This window comes from Geotrypetes seraphini, chromosome 5 (genome assembly GCF_902459505.1).
Source record: "Geotrypetes seraphini chromosome 5, aGeoSer1.1, whole genome shotgun sequence".
NCBI lineage: Eukaryota > Metazoa > Chordata > Amphibia > Gymnophiona > Dermophiidae > Geotrypetes > Geotrypetes seraphini.
The window spans coordinates 213,497,625-213,520,960 of record NC_047088.1 but is presented as its reverse complement, the minus strand read 5'-3'; the positions used below and the strand labels follow the sequence as shown (position 1 = coordinate 213,520,960).

Below are 23,336 nucleotides of genomic sequence, written 5' to 3'. Positions count from 1 at the left end.
GGGGGGAAAAAAAGCTCAAACTGTCAGAGCTCAAAACACATAACAGTAAGTGCATTTTGCCAATATGTTGCCTAAGCGCTGTTCTGTATTTGCTAGAGGGGTGTACACATGGGTGGGATATAAACGGGGCTCCCATTTATATTTATTTTATTTATAAATATTTTATTTCACCATTTATATCCCACTTTAAACCAAAGTGGGCCATAATAAAACATACATAATATCATTCAAACAAAACATATAATAAAAATTAAAAACACAACCCATACAGAGGCTTATCAAATCAATAGTAATAGGCTTTCAAACCTTTTCTGAACTGCTGAACATCTGAACATGTCTAAACTGACAGTTATGCATTTCTCTGCCACATTTAGAGGCTTGTATTTACACCAACTCTACATTTGCTGTAAATGGGAGCATTTACCGTATTTTTTGCTCTATAAGACACACTTTTCCCCCCCAAAAAAGTGGGTGGAAATAAGGGTGCATCTTATGAAGAGAATATACCACCACACAACCCCCCATCAGTATCTTTAAATTGTGGTGGTCGGTGGACAGCTACCTACTGATTATGTCAGGGCCTGCTGATTATGTTGCGAGAACCGAGGCAGCCATTCAGTAGTGGCGTGCAGCCATGCGGCAGCGCGCTTGTGCTCCACTGGCCCTAAAATACCGGTAATCAGCAGGCAGCCATCCAGTGAAGCACCAGCAACCAGCACAATTAGGAAGTGTTGCAGGCCCAGGCATTAGCATGCTTGTGCGCTGTGGGCCTCGACATAATCAGCAGGCAGCCATCCACCAACCACCACAATTTAAAGGTACCACTGGGGGGATGGGACAGAATTTAAAGGTGCTGGGGGGGTATGTAAAAGTTATGATTGATTGGTGGGGGGGGCTGGAATGGAATTTAAAGATGCCAGGAGGCTGGGATGGAATTTAAAGGTGCTGGGGGGCTGGGACGTAATTTAAAGGTGCTGGGGGTATGTAAAAGTGATAATTGATTGGGGGGGGGGGGGGGCTGGGATGGAATTTAAAGGTGCCAGGTATATATTAGTATACAATTTGGTTCAGATTGGGTTTTTTTTTTTCTTGTTTTCTTCCTCTAAATCTGGGGTGTGTCTTATGGTGAGGTGCATCTTATGGAGCAAAAAATACAGAAAATGTTAGATGCACCAACATTGGGTCACATCACACTAGTTTCTGTTATGGACCCTAAGAGGCAAATTCTATAAAGGATGCCTAAAAATTAGGCGTTGTTTAGAAGTCCAGCAGTACAACGCTCAGCATGATTCTATTATGCATAGACGCACAATAGAGAATTGTGCTCAGTGGCGTCTAGTGAATTTAAGTGCATCTATATAGTTAGATGTCCTTTATAGAATCACCTTATAGGCGTTGCATAGATGTCCTGACGACTTCTATAACGTTATTGCATTTTAGCATTATGACATCATTAGAATGGAGATTTTATGCTGGTTTTTACATTAAAATTGTATGCAGTAAAATGGTATGCAGAAGGCAGCCCAATTATACAGAGTGGGGGGGACGGGACTCCAGGCTGCTGGCCAGGCTCTTCACCCCCCCCCCCAAGAAGCACCATACTATTATATTTTATTTATTTTTAATTGTTTATATACCACTTATATCTTAAGTGGTATTTACATTTGGCTGCTTTATCATATTTCCATTCTATCCCAGTAAGGGATTTGAACCCACAATGCTCTTATTAAAGTTTTCAAATATCCACTGCTGGTCAAAAATACCCTGAATGAAGTGACCATCTGATTGATTGTTTTGGAGAAGGGGCGTGGCCTTTTGAGAGTTCAAAATCTGTTGGCGTCTGATGTGGTTTGACGCCATTTCTATCTGAGCACAGTCATTCGAGTGAGCAGGACTCCTTTCTGATGCAGTAGCGGCGAAACAGGGATCTCCCTGTCAAGGGTATTTTTGACCAACAGTGGTCAAAAATACCCTTGACAACAGTGATCAAAAATACCTTAATAGTTTTCAACAGTTTTAAAACTTTATGAAGAGTATCTGAGTCAAGATAAGTCTGCTTTTTTCCTTTGCTCCCCTGTTTAATTAACTCCTGCTTGAGAGCAGGGTTTATATTTGCTACCAGTATACTGTATTGGTTAGTATGGAGTTTTTTTTCTGACGCATGATGATATTTTTTGCCCCTGCCCTTATATTACTTTGGTATTGGGAGGGAGCAGTTATATCTGAGTCTTTTTTTCTCCACACCTTTGTTTAACTGATCTCCCGGTTGCAGATTATCTCAGTTATTCACTCAGATTTTTTGTGATTTATGTGATTAATTCTCTACCCTGTTTTGGGGTGTTTTTTGATGCACAATCTTGACATCATTGTGACATCATCAATATGCACCTACTGTATATGGCAGATTGTCACTAATAAAATAAGAATATGTGCTGGGGTACCTGACCATACTAGGGATTTGAATCCACCACCTTGGGAAAATGGAAGAAGTGCCTTTAGCTACTGAGCCACAGAAGCTTCCTTTAAGGCAGGGGTTCCTGCCATGTGAGATGATATCTTAGGAGATCATAGCCATCTCAGGGTAAAAATAAGTTGTCCTCTGGGGCCGAAATGACAGAATGCAAATGTAAATGGCAAAGTCCTCTTGATATCTGTCCACAACCCATACTCTCTTATGAGACAAAAAAGAAGCTGTTAGGGTACCAGGGGAGGGAGGTAGGAGTTGTGTGGATTTGATCCCACAACCTATGGAAGATAGAAGAAGTGCCTTTAATTACTGAGCCACAGGAGCTTCCTTTTAGGCAGGGGTTCCTATTATTTTTTAGTGACATATTGCCATCTAGGTACATATTGATGATGTCACAATGATGTCAAGACTGTGCATCAGACATGTCCACTTGCTCTGAACCGCAGCCATTATGAATAGGGTTTCTCTTCTTAATTTTTTAAACTTTGGGAATGAGGTTTAATATACAATACATTTGTTTGAGTGCTTTGCTTTAATGCATTATTAAATATCTTTTAACCTTAATATCAAACTGGTGTATTTTTTTATCCCGAAAAAACAAAACCTTTTGGGAAGAGGTTTAGTATACAATATATTTTTTCATGTGCTTTGCATGAGTAATGCATTATTAAATATATTTTTACCTTAATATCAAACTGGAACATTCTGTACCCTAAATAAACAAAACCCATACCACAATATCTGGATGTCTCCAGCATGCCTAACCCACACCTAACTTGCACCTAGCTAGCGCCCAAATGACACCCAAAAGTAACCTGGTTTTGCAATGCCTGCATTTTAAGCAAGAATATAGACTCATTAGGATGCTGAGCACCATTCGATTCTGTAAATGGATATCCATATTGAAACCACGCCCATGTCTATCATGTTAGGCGAAGCTTTTTCCAATGGGTGACTATGAAATTCTGGATGCCTATTCTGTGAATCGCGCACAGCCTTTGAACATCTACCTTTCAATTATTGTTTGTTAAAGTTGGTAATTGTGCTTATTATTCAATCTATTTGGATGCCTAAGTTGTTGGAAGTCCACATTGTGGAAGCCTAACTTTAGGTGTCCTTTATAGAATTTATATATAGTGCCTTGTAGAAGAGGATCCTCTGGGTGCCTAAATGGAGGTTCCCAGTTAAGAACATAACATAAGAACATAAGAAATGCCTCTACTGGGTCAGACCTGAGGTCCATCGTGCCCAGCAGTCCGCTCACGCGGCGGCCCAACAGGTCCCAACAGTTCTATAAATCCTCACCCCCTTCCCTCACCACCCCCCCCCCCCGTGCTTCTTCTGATAATAGGAATAATTTGAAATGTCTAAATTAGATGTTTTCAATTATTCTTACGATATTGTACTGAAAATTGACTGAATGGAGCCCTGGGAAACTCAGAACTGATTGACAAGACTCTTACATTTTTATAAGAATTCCACTTTGCAAACAATTTGTAACTAAGTCATTTAAACTGTGTATATGAAAAATATGAAGCCTGTTTTTGCTCTGTGAGATGCTTTAGTCCCAGATGCCAAATAACATAGGATTAGCAGGAAGGGATGATGCCTTTTCTCTTGAACTGTAAAGAGAGAACTTACCTGCATGCAGTTTCAGAACAAGCTTTTGTGGCGCAATCTGAGTGACATCCGAGCTATTACTCTGAGTGCCTTCGCTAAGAGGATTATTTCTATGAATTTCTATCTCTGAAATCGGAAATTCAATAAAACTTAAATTACATCCTTTTGACAAAAGGATTTCTGGAGTATCACATCTTCCTCCAAAGCCCAAAGAGTCAGTGTAATTCTAAAACAGCAAGAGAGAGAATTCAAGATTACGTTACTTATCCATTCAACACTGGGAAGCATCTATTGATGATGAACTACTTAAATGTTTTCTGAAAATACAGGTTACATTTCTGAAAGGAAATTGCTACTTCTGGCTGTGGAGCATGATGAGAAAATAGTTCAGCTCACATTTGATTTACTTGGCCAATTTTCAAACTACCCACTGGCCTCTAGCCAATTTTCGAAGGGAAAACCCCTAAGGAATTTCCCTTTGAAAATCTGGTGTTGGACAGGTTCTGCAGAGAGCCTTTTTAACTTACATACTTTCTATTGCAGACTTACATTGCACAATTATTCAACAGCATTATTCAATTTATTCTATATGAAAATTAAGTCTAGCATCTATACAAGATGGGACAGAATTTCCAAACTAAATCTGGTATATCTTGTGTAATCAAACACCCTGGGGACAATATTCAGACTACAAGAGTTAGATGGGCTGACTTCTGCAGTCGGCGCTGAGCCCTGATTATTAAAACTGAGCTGTTTCTGGCGGCTGGCGTAGAATATTCAGCCTATTTTTGGCTGATAAAACTTAGCCAGCCAGCGCTAAATAGCGACATGGCTGGCTAAGTTTTTTAGCAGCCAAAGATAGACCAGCTATTAAAGCAGCTCAATTTGGCTGCTTGACTTAGCCGGCCAGTGGTCTGAAGTTTTCAGATAGCTAAATAGCCACTAGCTATTAATATTCACACTACATAATATTAGCGCTTATGTGGTTAAGTACTATTTAGCTGGTCAGGGACATATACTGGCCAATGCTACATAGCGCTGAATATCAGGTGGCCTGTGTTCACAGAAATCTCCAAAATCAGTGGCACTACATACATAGGCTGTGGGTCTTTATAGATCGCCATAGAAAAAAGAATATAGTCAGGTTCTTGTGTCACCTTTGTAAAGACAAAACAGATTCCTTTCGCCGCCGGCACAAAAGCCTCTATTTTAAAATAATATCTACATGTAAATAGTGGCATTTATGTGTATAGAAAATACAAAATAATTGAGAACAAAACTGATATCGTGGAATTATAAGTTAGACCTCAAACACCCAAGTGCATAAAGTGCTGTAAAGGAAAGGCCTTTCTTTACAGCACTTTATGCACTTTATTAACTATATAGAGCTTGTTTATAATTAATTAATGAAAAAATTCTTTTGCACAAGCCACTTTTACTAAGACCAATGATGAGAACACCACCCCAATAAGGGCACGAAAAAAGATGTTAAGTAGTGCCTTGGGTGTTTGAGGTCTAGCTTATAATTCCACTTGATATCAGCTTTGTTCTCAATTATTTTGTATTTTGAATTGATATACTGGACAATCTTGAATTTTCCTCATTTTACTGATTGATTTACATGTATAGATCACATACCCATCATGTACATGGTGAATTTGGAATACCACTATTTATATTTGAAGATCACCAAGATGCTACCATTTCAAAGGGACATACTTTGGGTGTGGTTTAGGAGTAGTTTGTGTGTATCATCATTCTACACATGTAATCCCCATCTAACATAGGGGTAGCCATCCAAAGTTATATGGGTGCTTCAGATATGCAATGTCAGTACCCAACGGTGGTGTAGTTACTGGTAGGCCTGTTTGGGCCAAGGCACACCCTTTTTGGACTCAGGCCTACCCAAAATTGTGACACTCTAATTGTGGCCGGTGTACCCTAAACCCCTCCAGCTGAAGATTTCCTTCTCCTCAGACAGTCAGCACTCTTCTAAATAGCAGCTGGCAGTATGGTACTTGCCTTGAGCTGATACTGACACCGTCCCCTTTGCACATGTTGAATCTTTGCACATGCACAGCCTGCCAGCAGTGGCATCAGCTCAAGGTAAGTGCTGCTTGCTGCTGGGTGTCCAAGGAGAAGGAACTCTTCAGCTGGCAGAGTTTGAGGATCCCTGTCAACCCAGGTTTGTAATATTTTGGGCTGATAGGGGGGCGGTAAGGGGTGGACAGTGGAGCTAGAGGGAGAAGACAAATTCCATGCCAATCTATCTTGGGCTCAGGTCAGGTCCACCTAAAATCAACTGTCTGGCTATGCCCCTGATACCTGAATAGCTTACCAGCCTAGTTAGGATAGCTTATTCTCCAGTCTCACTTGCTTAACCCCTCCTTTACAAAGCTGCACTAGCATTTTTAGCACCAGCCATGGCAATATGAACTCCGAAGCTCATAGAATTCCTATGAGCATCGGAGGTCGTACTGCCAAGGCCGGCATTAAAAATGTTAGCGTGGCTTTGTAAAGGAGGGCCTTAGCTATCTAATCTAATCAGAGTTTTTCTTTTCCACATCCAGTTAAGTAAGATTCGGAGTGGATCACAATAAGGCAGACCCTAAATTTAAGGGAATTACAGATTATAAATCATAACAGTCCTTTTTATTAAAATCTAACTTCTGTTGGTTTTACTAAGGTAGCAGATGTTAAAATAATAGAACTTTATGAAGAAGAATATATGAAATTGAGCTGTTTCAAATGAAGAGAAAGGTCATTTTATATTTCAGTAGCCTGATAAAAGAAACTACATGCCAGATGTTTTTTCTTAATCACATTTTTAACAGTTGGAACATTTAATTTAAAGATATGAATACTTCTAAACATAACAAATTTACTATGAATACATAACGAACATGTTAATTGGTCTGTAGAGTTTTAATAACCCAACAAACAATTTCCATTGCAATCTGTGCAATAATGGTGTTTTGTTCTGACAAAATGAAAAAAGTGGAAAAATCACTGGACTACTGTAAGTGTATAACCCTTGATGGAGACTGCCCAACTTTGTTGGATGGGCTGAGAACTTTTCAGTGGCCTCTCATATGGTAGTAATATAGACTGAGTTATGATTCTGAAACTACATTGCTTTAACATAGGCCTAATGGTCCTCAGGTGCCTTAAATGAAAAAAAAGGTTTTTTTAAAGTAAGGCCTTTAAACGATAATTAAATTCCAACTTAGAATCCACAACACCGAGAATTCTTGAAAAATGTTCAAACTTGAGAACCTCGCCTGTCAGTAACTTCTTTCATTACTAATTTATCATAATCCCAAACCAGATTAATTTTGTTTTTGCCTTTGTCAGCTTCAAAATGTTAATAGCAGCCCAACTGTCTAATCTTTCTGTAATTTGTTTCAGATAATCAGCCAAGTTGACAATTCTATCTACACGAGGCATAATAAAAATATATCATCAGCATATGAATAAAATGGATATTCCATAACCCAAAAATGCAATACTCAGTGCATTCATATAAACATTAAATAATGTGGATGACAATGAGGATCCTTGGGGCATACCACATTTAGAATTCCTTATGTAAAACAAATTTTGTTCATGATATACTTGATATGTTTTGTTCCTCAATATATATACAAACTGTGGAGATGTCCAAAGAAAACAGGTGAGCTGATGAGTTTAACGACTTTGCTTTATTCACTCACTGACTCCAAAGAAAACAGGTGAGTTCCTGTTCTGTACGTCCCTGTTCCTCAAGAAACCTTAAATCCAGTTTAAACCTTGGCCACAAATTCCCAATTCACTTAGGGCTCCTTTTACTAAGCTGCGATATCGGTTTTAGCGTGTGCTAAGTTGCTGCGCATGCTAGATGCTAACGCCAGCATTGAGCTGGCGTTAATTCTAGCCGCATAGTGCGAGTTTAGTGCATGCAGCAATTCTGCATGCGCTAAAAACGCTATCGCAACTTAGTAAAATGAGCCCTTGGTCTGTATAACATGAGTATGATCTAGAAACATAGAAACAAGATGGCAGATAAAGGCCAAATGGCCCAACCAGTCTATCCATCTACAGCAACCATTATCTCTTCCTCTCTCTAAGAGATTCCACATGCCTATCCCACGCTTTCTTGAATTCAGACACAGTCTCTATCCCCACCACCTCTTCCCAATGTCTTATTACAAATTGATCTAGCATTAACATATAAACATTTTATTGGAGTATAATCAATGTTGTCATCCAGGCACTGGCGCTATCAACAGCTCTGCCTTCATTCCGCCCCATACTGCCCCAGCACTACTAATTGGGGTTCTTCCCTGCCTGATCTACCCTCCTCCATAGACAACCAGGGAGGCTAAGGGAGGCCTGAGGGGATAGGGCATTGGGGGGAGGGGGTCATGATGTAGAAGGCACACAGGACAGTCAGGAGAGATGCTTCTTTTGAGGGGACTTGGAGGGGTACTTTTCTTGGGACAAGTGTGACATTGATTGTGAAAGTCTAATTTAGCCAGTGACCATCAGTACTTAATAAAACACTCACCACCATTGCTAAATATTGACTGGATAGATTTTATAATTGCAGTTTAACATAATGGAATATGGGGCTCATTTTCAAAAGAGAAAAATGTCCCATAAATAGCATCAAGGGGGAAATGGATGATTTTTTTTTTTTTTTTTTTTTGCCAAACCTTTCCAATTTGCTATTTTCTAGATAGCTATCTATGATGTTCATCTGTAATTTAGCTAAATCTCAAGGGGGTAAATTAGAAGTGTGGTTTGGGTGGAACTAGGCTTATAATTTGGACATTTTTCTGCAATAATCAAACATTTTACAAAACATCTAGGACACAATTTGGATGTTTGGGTCTAGACCAGTTTTAACAATGAATAGGAGCAAAAAAGTGCCCACACCAACCAGATGACCACTGATGGTCAATGCAGTGGACTACAGAGAAGGAGACACAGGCCCATATTCTACTCAAACTAGTACATTTGTAGTGGAAAATGTGAACCCACTAAAACTCACCCAAATCTCTCAGGTGACACCTGTAGTCATAAGGGCTATCAGGGTGGTATACGGTTGAAAACAGTAGGTTGTGGGTGAGTTTTAGAGGGCTCCCCATACAATGTAAGGGACTTGTATGTGAAGTTCACTGCAATGCCCCCCAGGATGCCCCAATGTTCTGCTGGGATATCTGTGTGACCAGTCTGCTAAGAATGCTGGCCCCTTTTATGTCCCAATGGTTGTTTTTCTGTGAGTTTTTCATTTGGACTGTTTTTTTTTTTTTTTAAATGGTTCAAAAATAGATGTACTGAGGGCAAACACATCTAGAAATAGTCATTTAAAAAAGAAAAAGATAGACCTTTTTCTGTTTCAGAAATGATCATGTTCACTACTGGATTTCTGCAATGCATCCAAACTTGGATTTGGATGTCATATTGAAAGTGCCCTCTATATAAAATACGTAATAAAATTTTTAACATGTTGCAGTTTTTAATGTTATCAAATACAATGTCTCCTTCCTTTCCCCACCTCAACTGTCTCCTTTTTATACCTCTCTTCCTCTAGTGCATCAACAGCAGATTTAAAAACAGTATTGAGCATTGCAGAGCATTCATGTCCTTGTGCTGCTGAAGGCTCTGCTGTCCTGTCCCATAATGCAACAGGAAGTGATGTCATTGGAGGTGGGTGAGACGGCAGGGCCTTTAGCAGCACAGAAGCATGAAGGCCTCAGTGCTTGATACTTGTCCTACAAACATGTCATACTAGCGCTACAAACTTATTATACCGTTTTATATCAGTCTGTATTATAAACCACAAAAGGTTGCTGGCTCCCCTACTGCTACTCTGGATCCTCCATTTGTATATTCCGCTCCACTCACAGAGCAGCCTATATCCACATACACAAGCATCTTTTATTCTCCTTTAACCCAAATGTATATACTCTCACCTGAGGCAAGAATAGCACTTCATATGCGCTTTGTACTGCCAATAAGTGTGAATCTGATACTTTAATTTTTTTTTTGTACTTTAACAAAAATGAGGAAAGCAAACATAGCTTGAACAAAACATCTTCATTATTCTATCAGCTAACGTTCCCTCTTCCCTCCTAAATCCTCCCCCAACCCTCCAAAAAGTCAGCATTCATCTAATTTTAAAGATTGACTTTATCCATATAAAACTTACTTTTCTCAGCAGCACTCACAGTTTACTTTTTTTAAAAACCATTTATACTGACCCTAATTAAATTCAAAGCATCTTTCTTAGGCTATTGCTTAGCTGCATTTCATTTCATTCACATCTTTACTCCCTCTGTTTCACTCATTCTGTTTCATCTCAGAACACGCCTAGTTTCACTTCACATTTTCACCCTCAATCTATAAAAAGCGCTAAAAATTGTGCATACAATGTTGGTCACATACCCAAATTGCATGCGCAAATTAGTTGAATAACAAGGTAATTAGCACTGACAATTGGCATTTTAGCAAGCAATTATTAGAGTTAATTAGAATCAATTAAGGGTTATGCGTGTAAATTTAGGCATAGAATCCATGCCTAAATTTTACATGCAAGTCATAAAAGGGGTGTTGAAATGGGTGATTCATGGGCAGATTGGAGTGTTTTTTGAATTATATGCATAATTACAGAATTAGGACCTCCATGGCAAAATTTAGGCACAGGCATTTGTACCACGTTTTCATTCATAAATGGCCATGTCTAAATTAGGTCGTTTCCCAGGTGTAAGCACTATTCTATAAACCGTGCCTAACTTTAAGCATGGGTTATAGAATAACACTTTTTTAAGCGCCATATATCTATGTGGGTGTTGTCTACAGACCTCTGACTCAATCACAGCAAATTGCTAAATATCTTTTTGCAGATATCCATAAGCTGGGGAAGAAAGGAGAGCTACTGTTGCTGGGTGATTTCAATTTGCTGGATGAGGATTGGAAAGCTCTGTGTGTGGAACTGGAAAGAAGTAGAGCTAGTAGATGCCCTTCAAGCAGCTCTGCTCAGACAAATGCTGATGGAACTGACGAGGGAAAATGCGTTACTGGATCTGGTGCTCACAAATGGGGAAAGTGTCTCTAATGTCTAGTGGGTGCTCACCTGGGTAGTAGTGATCATCAAATGGTTTGATATAGTTGATATAACAACTAAAGTTGATATAATACAAAATTCAAAGTCCTGGATTTGAAATGTGTGGACTTTAGTAAAGTGGAGGAGTATCCGAAGAAAGAGCTAACAGGATGGGAAGACATGAGAAGTAGAAAGCAGTGGTCCATGCTGAAAGGAGCAATAAAGCAATAAAAATGGCTACCAACCTTTATGTGAAGAAAATAAATAAAAACAAGATAAAAAAAGAAACCGATATGGTTCTTCAAACTAGTGGCAGAGAAAATAAAGGCAAAAGAGTTGGCGTTCATGAAATATAAAAATACTCAAGGAGTACAGAAAAGAATGCCAGATGAAAATGAAAGAAGCCAAAAGAGAGATATGTCTGACGAGAGCGCAGGTGGAAGAGCAAATGGCTAGAAATAGGGAGACAAAATTTTTTTCAGGTATTGAAGTAGGCCGCTGTCTAGGCCTACTTCGGAATGGAGACCTCACACACTATATACTGGTTTTAATAGGTATATATTTATTAGCAAATCAGTAACAGCTTACAAGAATAAATCATTCAGCATATAGCGTAACAGAAAGTGATCTTCAGGCCTGAGGATCCTCTGATGTCTGTTCCACCTACTTCCTCTTACATGCCTGTTTTTATACATTTCTTGGTGGCCAGCACCACGTTGGTCTAAATCACATGGTACATCTTTATTGGTTATTTTCTTATACGTCATTACATAAGTAGATTCATTTATTGGCTTATCTATTTATGTCATGCTATACGTCTGTTCAGTCTACCGTAAGGCCTAACCCTTTCCCGTACCATATAAGCAATTCCGAGTCTCAAATCCCTTCCCTGCTGTGGTAACACATGATATATCTTGCTAAATAATATTCTTGAGAATTCTATTTTTCTGACCATGAACTGTGTTCCTCTTTGCATAATATCCGGCCAGGTGCCATGCATTGGAATTAAGTCTTGTTTCTTATAAGTTTTTGCTTACCATAGCTAACTCAGAAACAGGATATTTCTCAATCACTATAGGCCAGCTGGCAAGTGGGTTATGAAATATCTTTTACAGTTAATATACTGATTTATTAGAGCAAGGGGGGGGGTTTCTCCTGTGAGGTCTGGTTACTTCACCTTTATCCAAAGGACTTATCCTGCTTCACCTGTATCCCACAAGGACTTACAAGGATTTTATGATCTTTTTCTTCTTTCCATCTTCCTTTCCCTCTCAGTATATTAGTGAAAGAAGGAAGGTGAAAAATGGAATTGCGAGACAAACTATGAATCACTATGTGGAGAGCGATGAGGAAAAAGCAAATGTACTTAACAAATACTTCTGTGTTCACGGAAGAAAATCCTTGAGAAAGACCATGATTGGCTGGAAAAATTACACATGAGAATGGAGTGAATACCATGCCATTCACGGAAGAAAGTGTTTGTGAACAACTTGAAAAATTGAAGGTGGACAAAACCATGAGACCGGACGGCATCCATCCCAGGGCATTGAGAGAGCTCAGAGAGGTTTTGGCAGGTCCACTTAAAGATTTGTTCAATAAATCCCTGGAGATGGGAGAGGTTCCATGGGATTGGAGAAGAGTGGAAATGGTTCCTCATCACAAAAGTGGTCGTAAAGATGAAATGGGAAACTACAAGCCAGTAAGTCTCACTTTGGTTATCGGAAAAATCATGGAAGTGTTGTTGAAGGAGAGGATAATGAAATTCCTAGAATCTAATGGATTAAATAATCCAAGACAACATGGCTTTATTAAAGGTAAATCGTGCCAAACAAATCTGATTGACTTCTTTGACTGGGCAACCTGAGAATTAGATCAGTATTCTTCAACCTTTTTACACCTATGGACCGACAGAAATAAAACCAGCGGTTGAAGAACACTGGGCTAAGTCGTGGGCCAGACCCTGCCTATCTCTACCCAATCTCCACCCTGCCCCTGCCCCCATAGTCCTAATTGTAACACTATTTTTTCCATTCATTTTTCATATATACACATAATATAATCTTATTAACAACACATCAATCGCACCGCAGACCGGCAGTTGAAGAACACAGTTTTGGGACTGATGCACATGCCAGCCGGCAGGAAATTTCTGTGGACCAGCACTGGTCCATGGACCGGTGGTTGAAGAACACTGAATTAGATCAAGGATGTATGATAGATATATTTTACTTAGATCTCAGCAAATTTTTGACAAGTTTCTTCATAGGAGGCTCTTGAGCAAACTTGACTGGCTGTAGTTAGGACCCAAAGTGATGAAATGGATAAGAAACTGATTGACGGAAAGATGTCAGAGGGTGGTGGTTAATGGAATTTGCTTAGAGGAAGGAAAGGTGAGTATTGAGTGCTTCAAGGATCAGTGCTGGGGTGATTCTGTTCAATATGTTTATGAGCGATACTGCTGAAAGGTTAGAAGGAAAGGTTTGCCTTTTTGCAGATGATACCAAGATTTGTAACAGAGTGGACACCCCGGAGGGAGTGGAAAACATGAAAAAGGATCTGCAAAAGTTGGAAGAATGGTCTGTCTGGCAACTTAAATTTCAATGCAAAAAAGTGCAGAGTGATGCATTTGTGGAGTAGAAATCTGAGGGAGATGTACGTGCTGAGAGGCTGATATGCATGGGCAGGGAGAGGGACCTTGGGGTGATAGTGTCTGAGGATTTGAAGGTGATGAAACAGTGTGACAAGGCAGTGACTATAGTCAGAAGGATGCTAGGCTATATAAAGAGAGGCGTAACCAGCAGAAGATAGGAGGTGTTGATGCTCCTTTACAGGTCATTTGTGAGACCTCACTTGGAGTATTGTGTTCAGTTTTGGAACCGTACTTGACCAAGGATATAAGAAAACTTGAAGTGGTCCAAGGGAAAGTGACAAAAATGGTTGGGGGATTGCGCTAAAAGAAGAATGAAAAGAGACTAGAAGACATCAACATGTATACTCTGGAAGAGAGGAGGGACAGGGGTGAAATGATACAGATATTTAAATATTTGAAAGGTATTCATATAGAATCAAATATTTTCCAGAGAAGGAATATTGGTAAAACTAGAGGACATAAATTGAGGTTGAGGGATAGTAGACTTAAAAGTAATGTTAGGAAATTCTTTTTCACAGAGAGGGTGGAGGATGCCTCAAACACCCTCCTAAGGGAAGTGGTGGGGAGGAAAACAGTGATGGAATTCAAAAAAGCATAGGATAAACACAGAGGATCTCTAATTAGAATATGAATGGCCAAGCTTTCTGGTCTGAATCCCGCAAATGAAATGGTTTGGATAGGCTGGAGTGAGCTTCAATGGCATCTCAAGTAGTTGGAACTTAAGGACAGCACTGGGTAGATTTCTAAGGTCTATGGCCCAGAAATACAAAAAGAAAAAATACATTTAACCATGAAATTGTAATGTATGTAATTACAGGGCAGACTGGATGGACCGTTCAGGTATTTATCTGCTGTCATTTGCTATCTATGTATATATAGAATTTAGCCCTTTAGGGACAATTCTATAACCTGGCACTAGTGTGCTAAAATATAGGTGTGCCCACTTATGACTGGTCAATAGCTGATGTCAATTGGTGCTCCTGTGTGTGCCATGCAACACGCATAACTGATAGCTGTAAATAGTACTCCCCCGATATTCACGGGGGTTCCGTTCCAGGAACCCTCGCAAGTATCGAAATACCGCGAACACAGTTTTTTGCCTGGGGAGGCAGGAGAGGGCAGTTGGAGAGGCAGGATAGGGCAGCTGAAGCAACGGCAAGTGAAGGAAATCATTCGCGGTATGCTCCGACCGCCTATTCCTGCACTAAAGTCAGGCTTCACCAATCAGGAGCTGCTTTAACACGCAGTTTCTGATTGGTGAACCCGACTAGAGCACTGCGAATGAACGGGACTACGAACCGCAAATGACCGGGGGAACACTGTGCATGCCTTAGTGATTGCCCACCTATGCTTGACCAATGTGTAACCCCCAAGCAGTTATGCACTAACCCCTCAATTCTATAAAAAGCACTAAAAATGACATGCACAAATTTGGGCGCATGCAATTTAATTGACTAATGTGCCAATGAGCCCCAATAATTGGGATCTTAACAAGCAATTATTGGTGCTAATTGATCTAATAATTAACATGTACATGTGTAAATTTAGGCATAGGTTGTATGCCTAAATTTTAAGTGAGAGTCCAAGATGGGGGCATGGAAATGGGCAGATTAGGCATGTTCCTCTAAGTAATGCACATAGTTATAGAATAAAGAGGGATCTGTGCTTAATTTAGGCACAAGGATTTTCACCACATTTTGCTTGATGCCAACGGCTGTGCCTAAAGTTAGGCACGGTCCCGGGTGCTAAGCAGTATTCTATAAATGGTATGCTAAGCACTGGCATTTTTGTCGCAGTTTTCATATTTTCTGTGTGTATATTTTTAGCATCGGCTGAATGATTTCCGTACTGTACCCCTGATGAAGGCATTTACACACACTGAAACACAGACCGTGTAGGGTCCCACGTACATATTCATCTGTTGAATCCATTCTACTACTACACCGCCTGTCAACTGATTAGATATACCGAATTTGTGGTCATCGCTATTCACCTCCACCGTGCATACAAAGGCGGACTCACTCATGTACAGTTGACCATCAAATCCTCATATTAATAGGAACAAACCTATTTGATACTTTTATTGCAGTTTGTTAGCTGCAACAGTGTTTATTGGCTTTTAATTTTGATTGCTTAATAAACCTGGGTGTTTCCAGTTCATCTACTGCACTTTTGCTGTTTTTTGATTGCCGGTATTGTTTTGTGGTTTTTCCTTTGCTCAGTGGAGTTCTGATATCTGAGGTTCTATTTTGTTGTGTGTGTAACTTTGAATGCCATGTACAGAATACAGCTCAGCATTTTTTTCAGTGCTGTTTTTTTTTAGGTGCCATCAATAGAATCTAGTCCTAAGCAACTTTGGCATGTACATTATAGAACAGTTCCTGGGATTTTTGCAACCAATTGCCAATTATTGATGCCTCGAACTTGCATAAATGCTGTTATTCTATAACATATGCAAACACATGGGGGAAGTTCTATAAATATCACTCACAAATGAGCACTGAAAAATTTCAACACTACTTACGACTGTCTTATTTTGGTCATACTGTCAATAGAGAAAGATCATTGGAGAAGAACACCAGGCGAAGAGGGAAACCTGCAATCAGATGACTAGACACGTTGAAAACAACAATAGGGACGCCGCCAGAGGACCTTACCTGACTAGCACAAAACCAATTTCTTTTTAGATCTGTAACTCATCAAGTTGCTAGGACTTGAGCATGAGTCAATGTCGCCTACAGAAGAAGAAGCACTATTCTATAAAGGACTTAGAACTGGTTTCTGTGCCCAACTCTGGGCGCCAGACTTACACTTGCTGAAATCTGGTGGATGGAGGCTGCGAATTACAGACTGGTGAGTCTCACATCGATAGTGAGTAAACTTATGGAAACACTAATCAAATACAAATTAGATACGATCCTGAACGATGAGAATCTACGAGATCCCCATCCAATCTAATCAGCTTCTTTGACTGGGTAACAAAAAGCTGGATATGGGGGAGTCCCTGGACGTCGTGTACTTGGACTTCAGTAAAGCTTTTGATAGCGTCCCACACCGCAGGTTATTGAGCAAGATGATTTCGATGGGATTAGGTGAAACATTAACTGCATGGGTTAAAGACTGGCTTAGAGGTAGACTTCAGAGGGTGGTGGTGAACGGTACCCTCTCCGAAACCTCGGAGGTGATCAGTGGAATGCCGCAGGGCTCAGTCATAGGCCCAATTCTATTTAACATCTTTGTAAGGGACCTGGCTAAGGGGCTTCAAGGTAAAATTACATTATTCGCTGATGACGCCAAACTATGCAACATAGTAGGCAAAAGCAATGTGCCCGACAGTATGACGCAGGACCTACTCTTACTGGAACATTAGGCCACGACTTGGCAACTAAGTTTCAATGCCAAAAAGTGTAAGGTCATGAACCTTGGCAGCAAAAATCCATGCAGAACTTACACCCTAAATGGTGAGACCTTAGCCAAGGACTGCAGCAGAACGAGACTTGGGAGTGATCATTAGTGAAGACATGAAGACTGCCAATCAAGTGGAGAAAGCTTCATCCAAGGCTAGACAAATGATGGGTTGTATCCGAAGAAGTTTCGTCAGCCGAAAGACCGAAGTTATAATGCCGTTGTACAGATCCATGGTGAGACCTCATCTGGAATATTGTGTACAATTCTGGAGGCCACATTATCAAAAAGATGTGCTGAGAGTTGAGTCGGTTCAGCGAATGGCCACTAGGACTCAAGGATCTCCCATATGAGGAATGGCTGGGTAAGTTGCAGCTATACTCACTCGATGAACGCAGAGAGAGGGTGAGACATGATTGAGATGTTCAAATATGTCATGGGCCGTATCGAGGTAGAAGAAGATATCTTTTTTCTTAAAGGACCCACGGCAACAAGAGGGCATCCGTTGAAAATCAGGGGTGGGAAATTTCATAGCGACACCAGGAAGTATTTCTTCACCGAAAGGGTGGTTGATCATTGGAATGATCTTCCACTGCAGGTAATTGAGGCCAGCAGTGTGCCAGATTTAAAAATAAATGGGATCAGCATGTGGGATCTCTTCATGGAAGAAATTAGGGGGGGTGGGTCATTAGAGTGGGCAGACTTGATGGGCCGTGGCCCTTTTCTGCCATCATTTTCTATGTTTCTAAATCCTGGTGCCAAATTGGGCATGAAGACCCATTATTCTATAACACTGTACACAACTTTCTGGAATACCCATAACCTGCTTATGCCCCTCCCATGGCCCTTTTGGGTTATATGTTATAGGATTTAGGCATCCAGCGTTATATAATAGCACACAGCCAGATGTGCATGCAAATCATAATTGGTGCAGATTAACATCACTAATTGGTTGTAGGTATCCAATTATTGACGACTAACAGCTTGTTAGCCAATTAAGCTGCATACTCATCTTGGCAGCAAGCCCAAATTTGGGCACTCAGTTCTGGGCTCCATGCATAGAACCTGAGTGTTGGTGGCTAACATTAGATGCCAAGTTATAGAAATGCCTTTTTTTCTTCTTAGGTAGAGACCCATTTTGTCTCATAAACTAACTTCTATTCAGACTAACAGCAAACCTAAATGCATTATCATAACATCAAAATAAAGTATGTGTGGTTCTATGATACTACACAGTGTTATTAACAAGCAGATGTCATCCATACTATGGGGCTCATTTTTAAAGCACTTAGCTGTTCAAAGTACCACAGTAACCTATGGTATATTGTGTGTCTAAGTGCTTTGAAAATGAGCCTCTAGATGTACTGACAGCACAAGGTAGCATTATACAGTAATATACAGTACAATTACATCATATTTCTCATATAGTCTTTTGCCTGTTCTATTAATAATCCTCCTTCAAACCACATGCCTAACTTCATTTATAAATGAACAGAAATTATACAGAATCAGAACCTTCATCTCCTATCTAGACACCACTTCTGCATCCAGAGACTTTATTGGGGAGGGGTGGGGGGAGGAGGGGCTGTGGTTACCTAAATCTTGTCATATTTTGTAGGATTTAGCTTTAGTTTATTATTCAGCATCCAGCTGTGAAGCTCAGCAGAATATTCCTCCACCATGACCAACTGATTATAATTCATAGAACAGCTGAATATTATCTGCATATACACGGTATTTTTATATTATACATTCTTAAAATTTGCATTAGAGGCCTCATTCATTTATCCAGCACTGAACTCAGAATAACCAGCTTGTAACTACGGTATCGCTCTAATTCCATTTTCACAAAGTGAAAAACTGATTTCTGAGGAGTAAAGGAATAGAGATAAAGGTTTGGGAGGAAATTACTAGAAAGGGTGGTAATTGGGGAGAGGGTAAAAGACAGACAAATGGGATGACTGGGGATTGGAGAAGATTGGGAGACAGGAAGCTGGTAGATATCGAGAGGATACTGAAAAAAAGCAGCAATGCCAAATGATCAATCCAAACCTGCCATGAGGTTTACTATTTCCAAGGAGTAACCTCAGTTATCCAAAATGCTGAACTGCTTGAATCTAGCAGAAAACCCAGCTAAATGCTTTTCAATATCATTGCAGAGGCTTTGATCTCTTCAGAGTTTCACATCTGTTATTTAGCGATTACATTGCTCCCGTTATAAGTTTGAAAATTTATATTTAAACTAAATTTGGTCTTGTGCAATTCACATTGATTATTTGCACACGGACACATCCTATGATGGTGTGCGTCTTCCAGCGAGTCAGCTGTCTCGCTTTTTGAGCCTCTTTAACAAGTGAGGTTCTTACCGATTCCTTATGCTTGCTGTCTCACACTGAGGATACGTCTGTCACTAGTATGTATTATTTTTATTATGATTGTTAAGGGGGCAATTTAGGGCTTCGTGTGAAGTCTCTGGATTCATCAGTTGGAATTGCTGCTTTTTTCAGTATCTTTCAAGTATCTTTTGCAGCATTTTGAGATTTTCTATCTTTGGCAGATAGAGAGGAGGCAGATAAAGATCTAGCTATCCAGTGCTATAAAAAGATTAAAGCAAATAATAAATAAGGGGAGGGGAAGAAACAGGAGGAGATGAATGGGTAAAGTCTAGCTATTAGTGCATGGAAAGGCAAAGGAGAGGAAAGGAGAAAGAGAGGAAAGGAATAGATCTATGTCAGAGCTGGAAGTAGAAAAGACAGGGAAACAGAGGGGAGAAGGAGAAAGAATAGAAGACCCTAGGAAAGGATTTATCAAAGAACAGGATTTTCAGTGCTGGTATCCAGGCATGACCTGGCACTTAACATTCATAGTAACATAGTAATATAGTAGATGACGGCAGATAAAGACCCGAATGGTCCATCCAGTCTGCCCAACCTGATTCAATTTAAAAAAATTTTTTTTTTTTTTTTCTTCTTAGCTATTTCTGGGCAAGAATCCAAAGCTTTACCCGGTACTATGCTTGGGTTCCACCTGCCGAAATCTCTGTTAAGACTTACTCCAGTCCATCTACACCCTCCCAGCCATTGAAGCCCTCCCCTGCCCATCCTCCACCAAACGGCCATACACAGACACAGACCGTGCAAGTCTGCCCAGTAACTGGCCTTAGTTCAATATTTAATATTATTTTCTGATTCTAAATCTTCTGTGTTCATCCCACGCTTCTTTGAACTCAGTCACAGTTTTACTCTCCACCACCTCTCTCGGGAGCGCATTCCAGGCATCCACTACCCTCTCCGTAAAGTAGAATTTCCTAACATTGACCCTGAATCTACCACCCCTCAACCTCAAATTATGTCCTCTGGTTTTACCATTTTCCTTTCTCTGGAAAAGATTTTGTTCTACGTTAATACCCTTTAAGTATTTGAACGTCTGAATCATATCTCCCCTGTCTCTCCTTTCCTCTAGGGTATACATATTCAGGGCTTCCAGTCTCTCCTCATATGTCTTCTGGCGCAAGCCTCCTATCATTTTCGTCGCCCTCCTCTGGACCGCCTCAAGTCTTCTTACGTCTTTCGCCAGATACAGTCTCCAAAACTGAACACAATACTCCAAGTGGGGCCTCACCAATGACCTGTACAGGGGCATCAACACCTTCTTCCTTCTACTGACTACGCCTCTCTTTATACAGCCCAGAATCCTTCTGGCAGCAGCCACTGCCTTGTCACACTGTTTTTTCGCCTTTAGATCTTCGGACACTATCACCCCAAGGTCCCTCTCCCCGTCCGTGCATATCAGCGTCTCTCCTCCCAGCATATACGGTTCCTTCCTATTATTAATCCCCAAATGCATTACTCTGCATTTCTTTGCATTGAATTTTAGTTGCCAGGCATTAGACCATTCCTCTAACTTTTGCAGATCCTTTTTCATATTCTCCACTCCCTCTACTCTGTTACAAATCTTGGTATCATCTGCAAAAAGGCACACTTTTCCTTCTAACCCTTCAGCAATGTCACTTACATATATATTGAACAGGATTGGCCCTAGCACCGAACCCTGAGGGACTCCACTAGTCACCTTCCTTCGAGCGACTTCCATTAACCACCACCCTCTGGCGTCTGTCCGACAGCCAGTTTCTGACCCAGTTCACCACTTTGGGTCCTAACTTCAGCCCTTCAAGTTTGTTCAACAGCCTCCTATGAGGAACTGTATCAAAGGCTTTGCTGAAATCCAAGTAAATTACATCTAGCATATGTCCTCGATCCAGCTCTATGGTTACCCAATCAAAAAATTCAATCAGGTTCGTTTGGCACGATTTACCTTTTGTAAAGCCATGTTGCCTCGGATCCTGTAACCTCTTAGATTCAAGGAAATACACTATCCTTTCTTTCAGCAACACTTCCATTATTTTTCCAACAACTGAAGTGAGGCTCACCGGCCTGTAGTTTCCTGCTTCATCCCTGTGACCACTTTTATGAATAGGGACCACATCCGCTCTCCTCCAATCCCCAGGAATCACTCCCGTCTCCAGAGATTTGTTGAACAAGTCTTTAATAGGACTCGCCAGAACCTCTTTGAGCTCCCTTAGTATCCTGGGATGGATCCCGTCTGGTCCCATCGCTTTGTCCACCTTCAGTTTTTCAAGTTGCTCATAAACACCCTCCTCCGTGAACGGCGCAGAATCTACTCCATTTTTTCGTGTAACTTTGCCAGACAATCTCGGTCCTTCTCCAGGATTTTCTTCTGTGAACACAGAACAGAAGTATTTTTTTAGCACATTTGCTTTCTCCTCATCACTCTCCACATATTTGTTCCCAGCATCTTTTAGCCTAGCAATTCCATTTTTTATCTTCCTCCTTTCACTAATATATCAGAAAAAATTTTTATCTCCCTTTTTTACATTTTTAGCCATTTGTTCTTCTGCCTGTGCCTTCGCCAAACGTATCTCTCTCTTGGCTTCTTTCAGTTTCACCCTGTAGTCCTTTCTGCTCTCCTCTTCTTGGGTTTTTTTATATTTCATGAACGCCAACTCTTTCGCCTTTATTTTCTCAGCCACTAGGTTGGAGAACCATATCGGCTTCCTTTTTCTCTTGTTTTTATTGATTTTCTTCACATAAAGGTCCATAGCCATTTTTATCGCTCCTTTCAGCTTAGATCAAGTCAGTGCTTAAAAAAATGTTTCTCATCATGGGGAATATCAGGTGGATTGTTTTTAGGAGAGAGTGTGGCACAGTGGTTAAAGCAAACGAGGAAAAACCAAACAAAAACTGCAGACTGGGAGAAGAGAAGAAGAGTGATTCTAACCACAACCACTGAACGTGCTGTTTGGCTGAGTTGTTACCCTCATTTTTTGCGGTTTATTTCATACCTTATTTACCATGGACCCCTGACGAAGGTGTGTTGTCCGAAACACGGACCGTGTCGGGTCCCTTGGTTGGTAGAAAGGTTGTATATTACTGCACCTTAATTTTGGTACAATAAATATTGCCTGCATCTTGTACACAGTCTGCAGTTTTTGTTTGGTTTTTCCTCATTTGGTTGATTCACTGCAGATTTCATTGGATTTTTTTTTTTTTTTTTTTTCTTGTTGCCACAGTGGTTAAAGCTACAGCCTCAGCACCCTGAGGTTGTGGGTTCAAACCCACGCTGTTCCTTGTGACTCTGGGCAAGTCACTTAATCCCCCCAATGTCCAGGTACGTTAGATAGATTGTGAGCCCACCGGGACAGAAAGGGAAAAATGCTTGAGTACCTGACTAAGTTCATGTAAACCGTTCTGAGCTCCCCTGGGAGAACGGTATAGAAAATTGAATAAATAAAATAAAATCGATAGGCCATCTCAATACTAGAACAGTGTTAAATATTCTGTAAACAAATGTGTACAGGATAACGTATTCATATACAATACTTTGGAATAATGCTAGATATAAATTTTTAATTAATGAAATGAAATAGAAGAGGCCCTTTTTCTAAAAGCAGCGCGCCCTTACACTGGTCTTTCCTGTGCACAAAGGCTGTTACCACTGTGGTAAGATGGTTGAGTTTTCTATTTTTAAAAATTAACGGCCATGTGCTAATTTTGTCATTAACGCATGGGCCCCTACTGCCACCCAGA

The 23,336-nt window shown here is 40.4% G+C and overlaps 1 protein-coding gene across 3 annotated transcripts in view; it reads right to left on the bottom strand.

The window, feature by feature from the left end:
• Positions 1-23,336, bottom strand: part of ITGB6 (integrin subunit beta 6) — a 183,896-nt gene that overhangs the window by 104,733 nt on the left and 55,827 nt on the right. For all 3 annotated transcript variants that reach the window (XM_033946572.1, XM_033946570.1, XM_033946569.1), the window contains one exon: positions 4,109-4,313. In XM_033946572.1, coding sequence (XP_033802463.1) covers positions 4,109-4,313 — 205 coding nt within the window. The remainder of the gene's footprint in view (positions 1-4,108; positions 4,314-23,336) is intronic.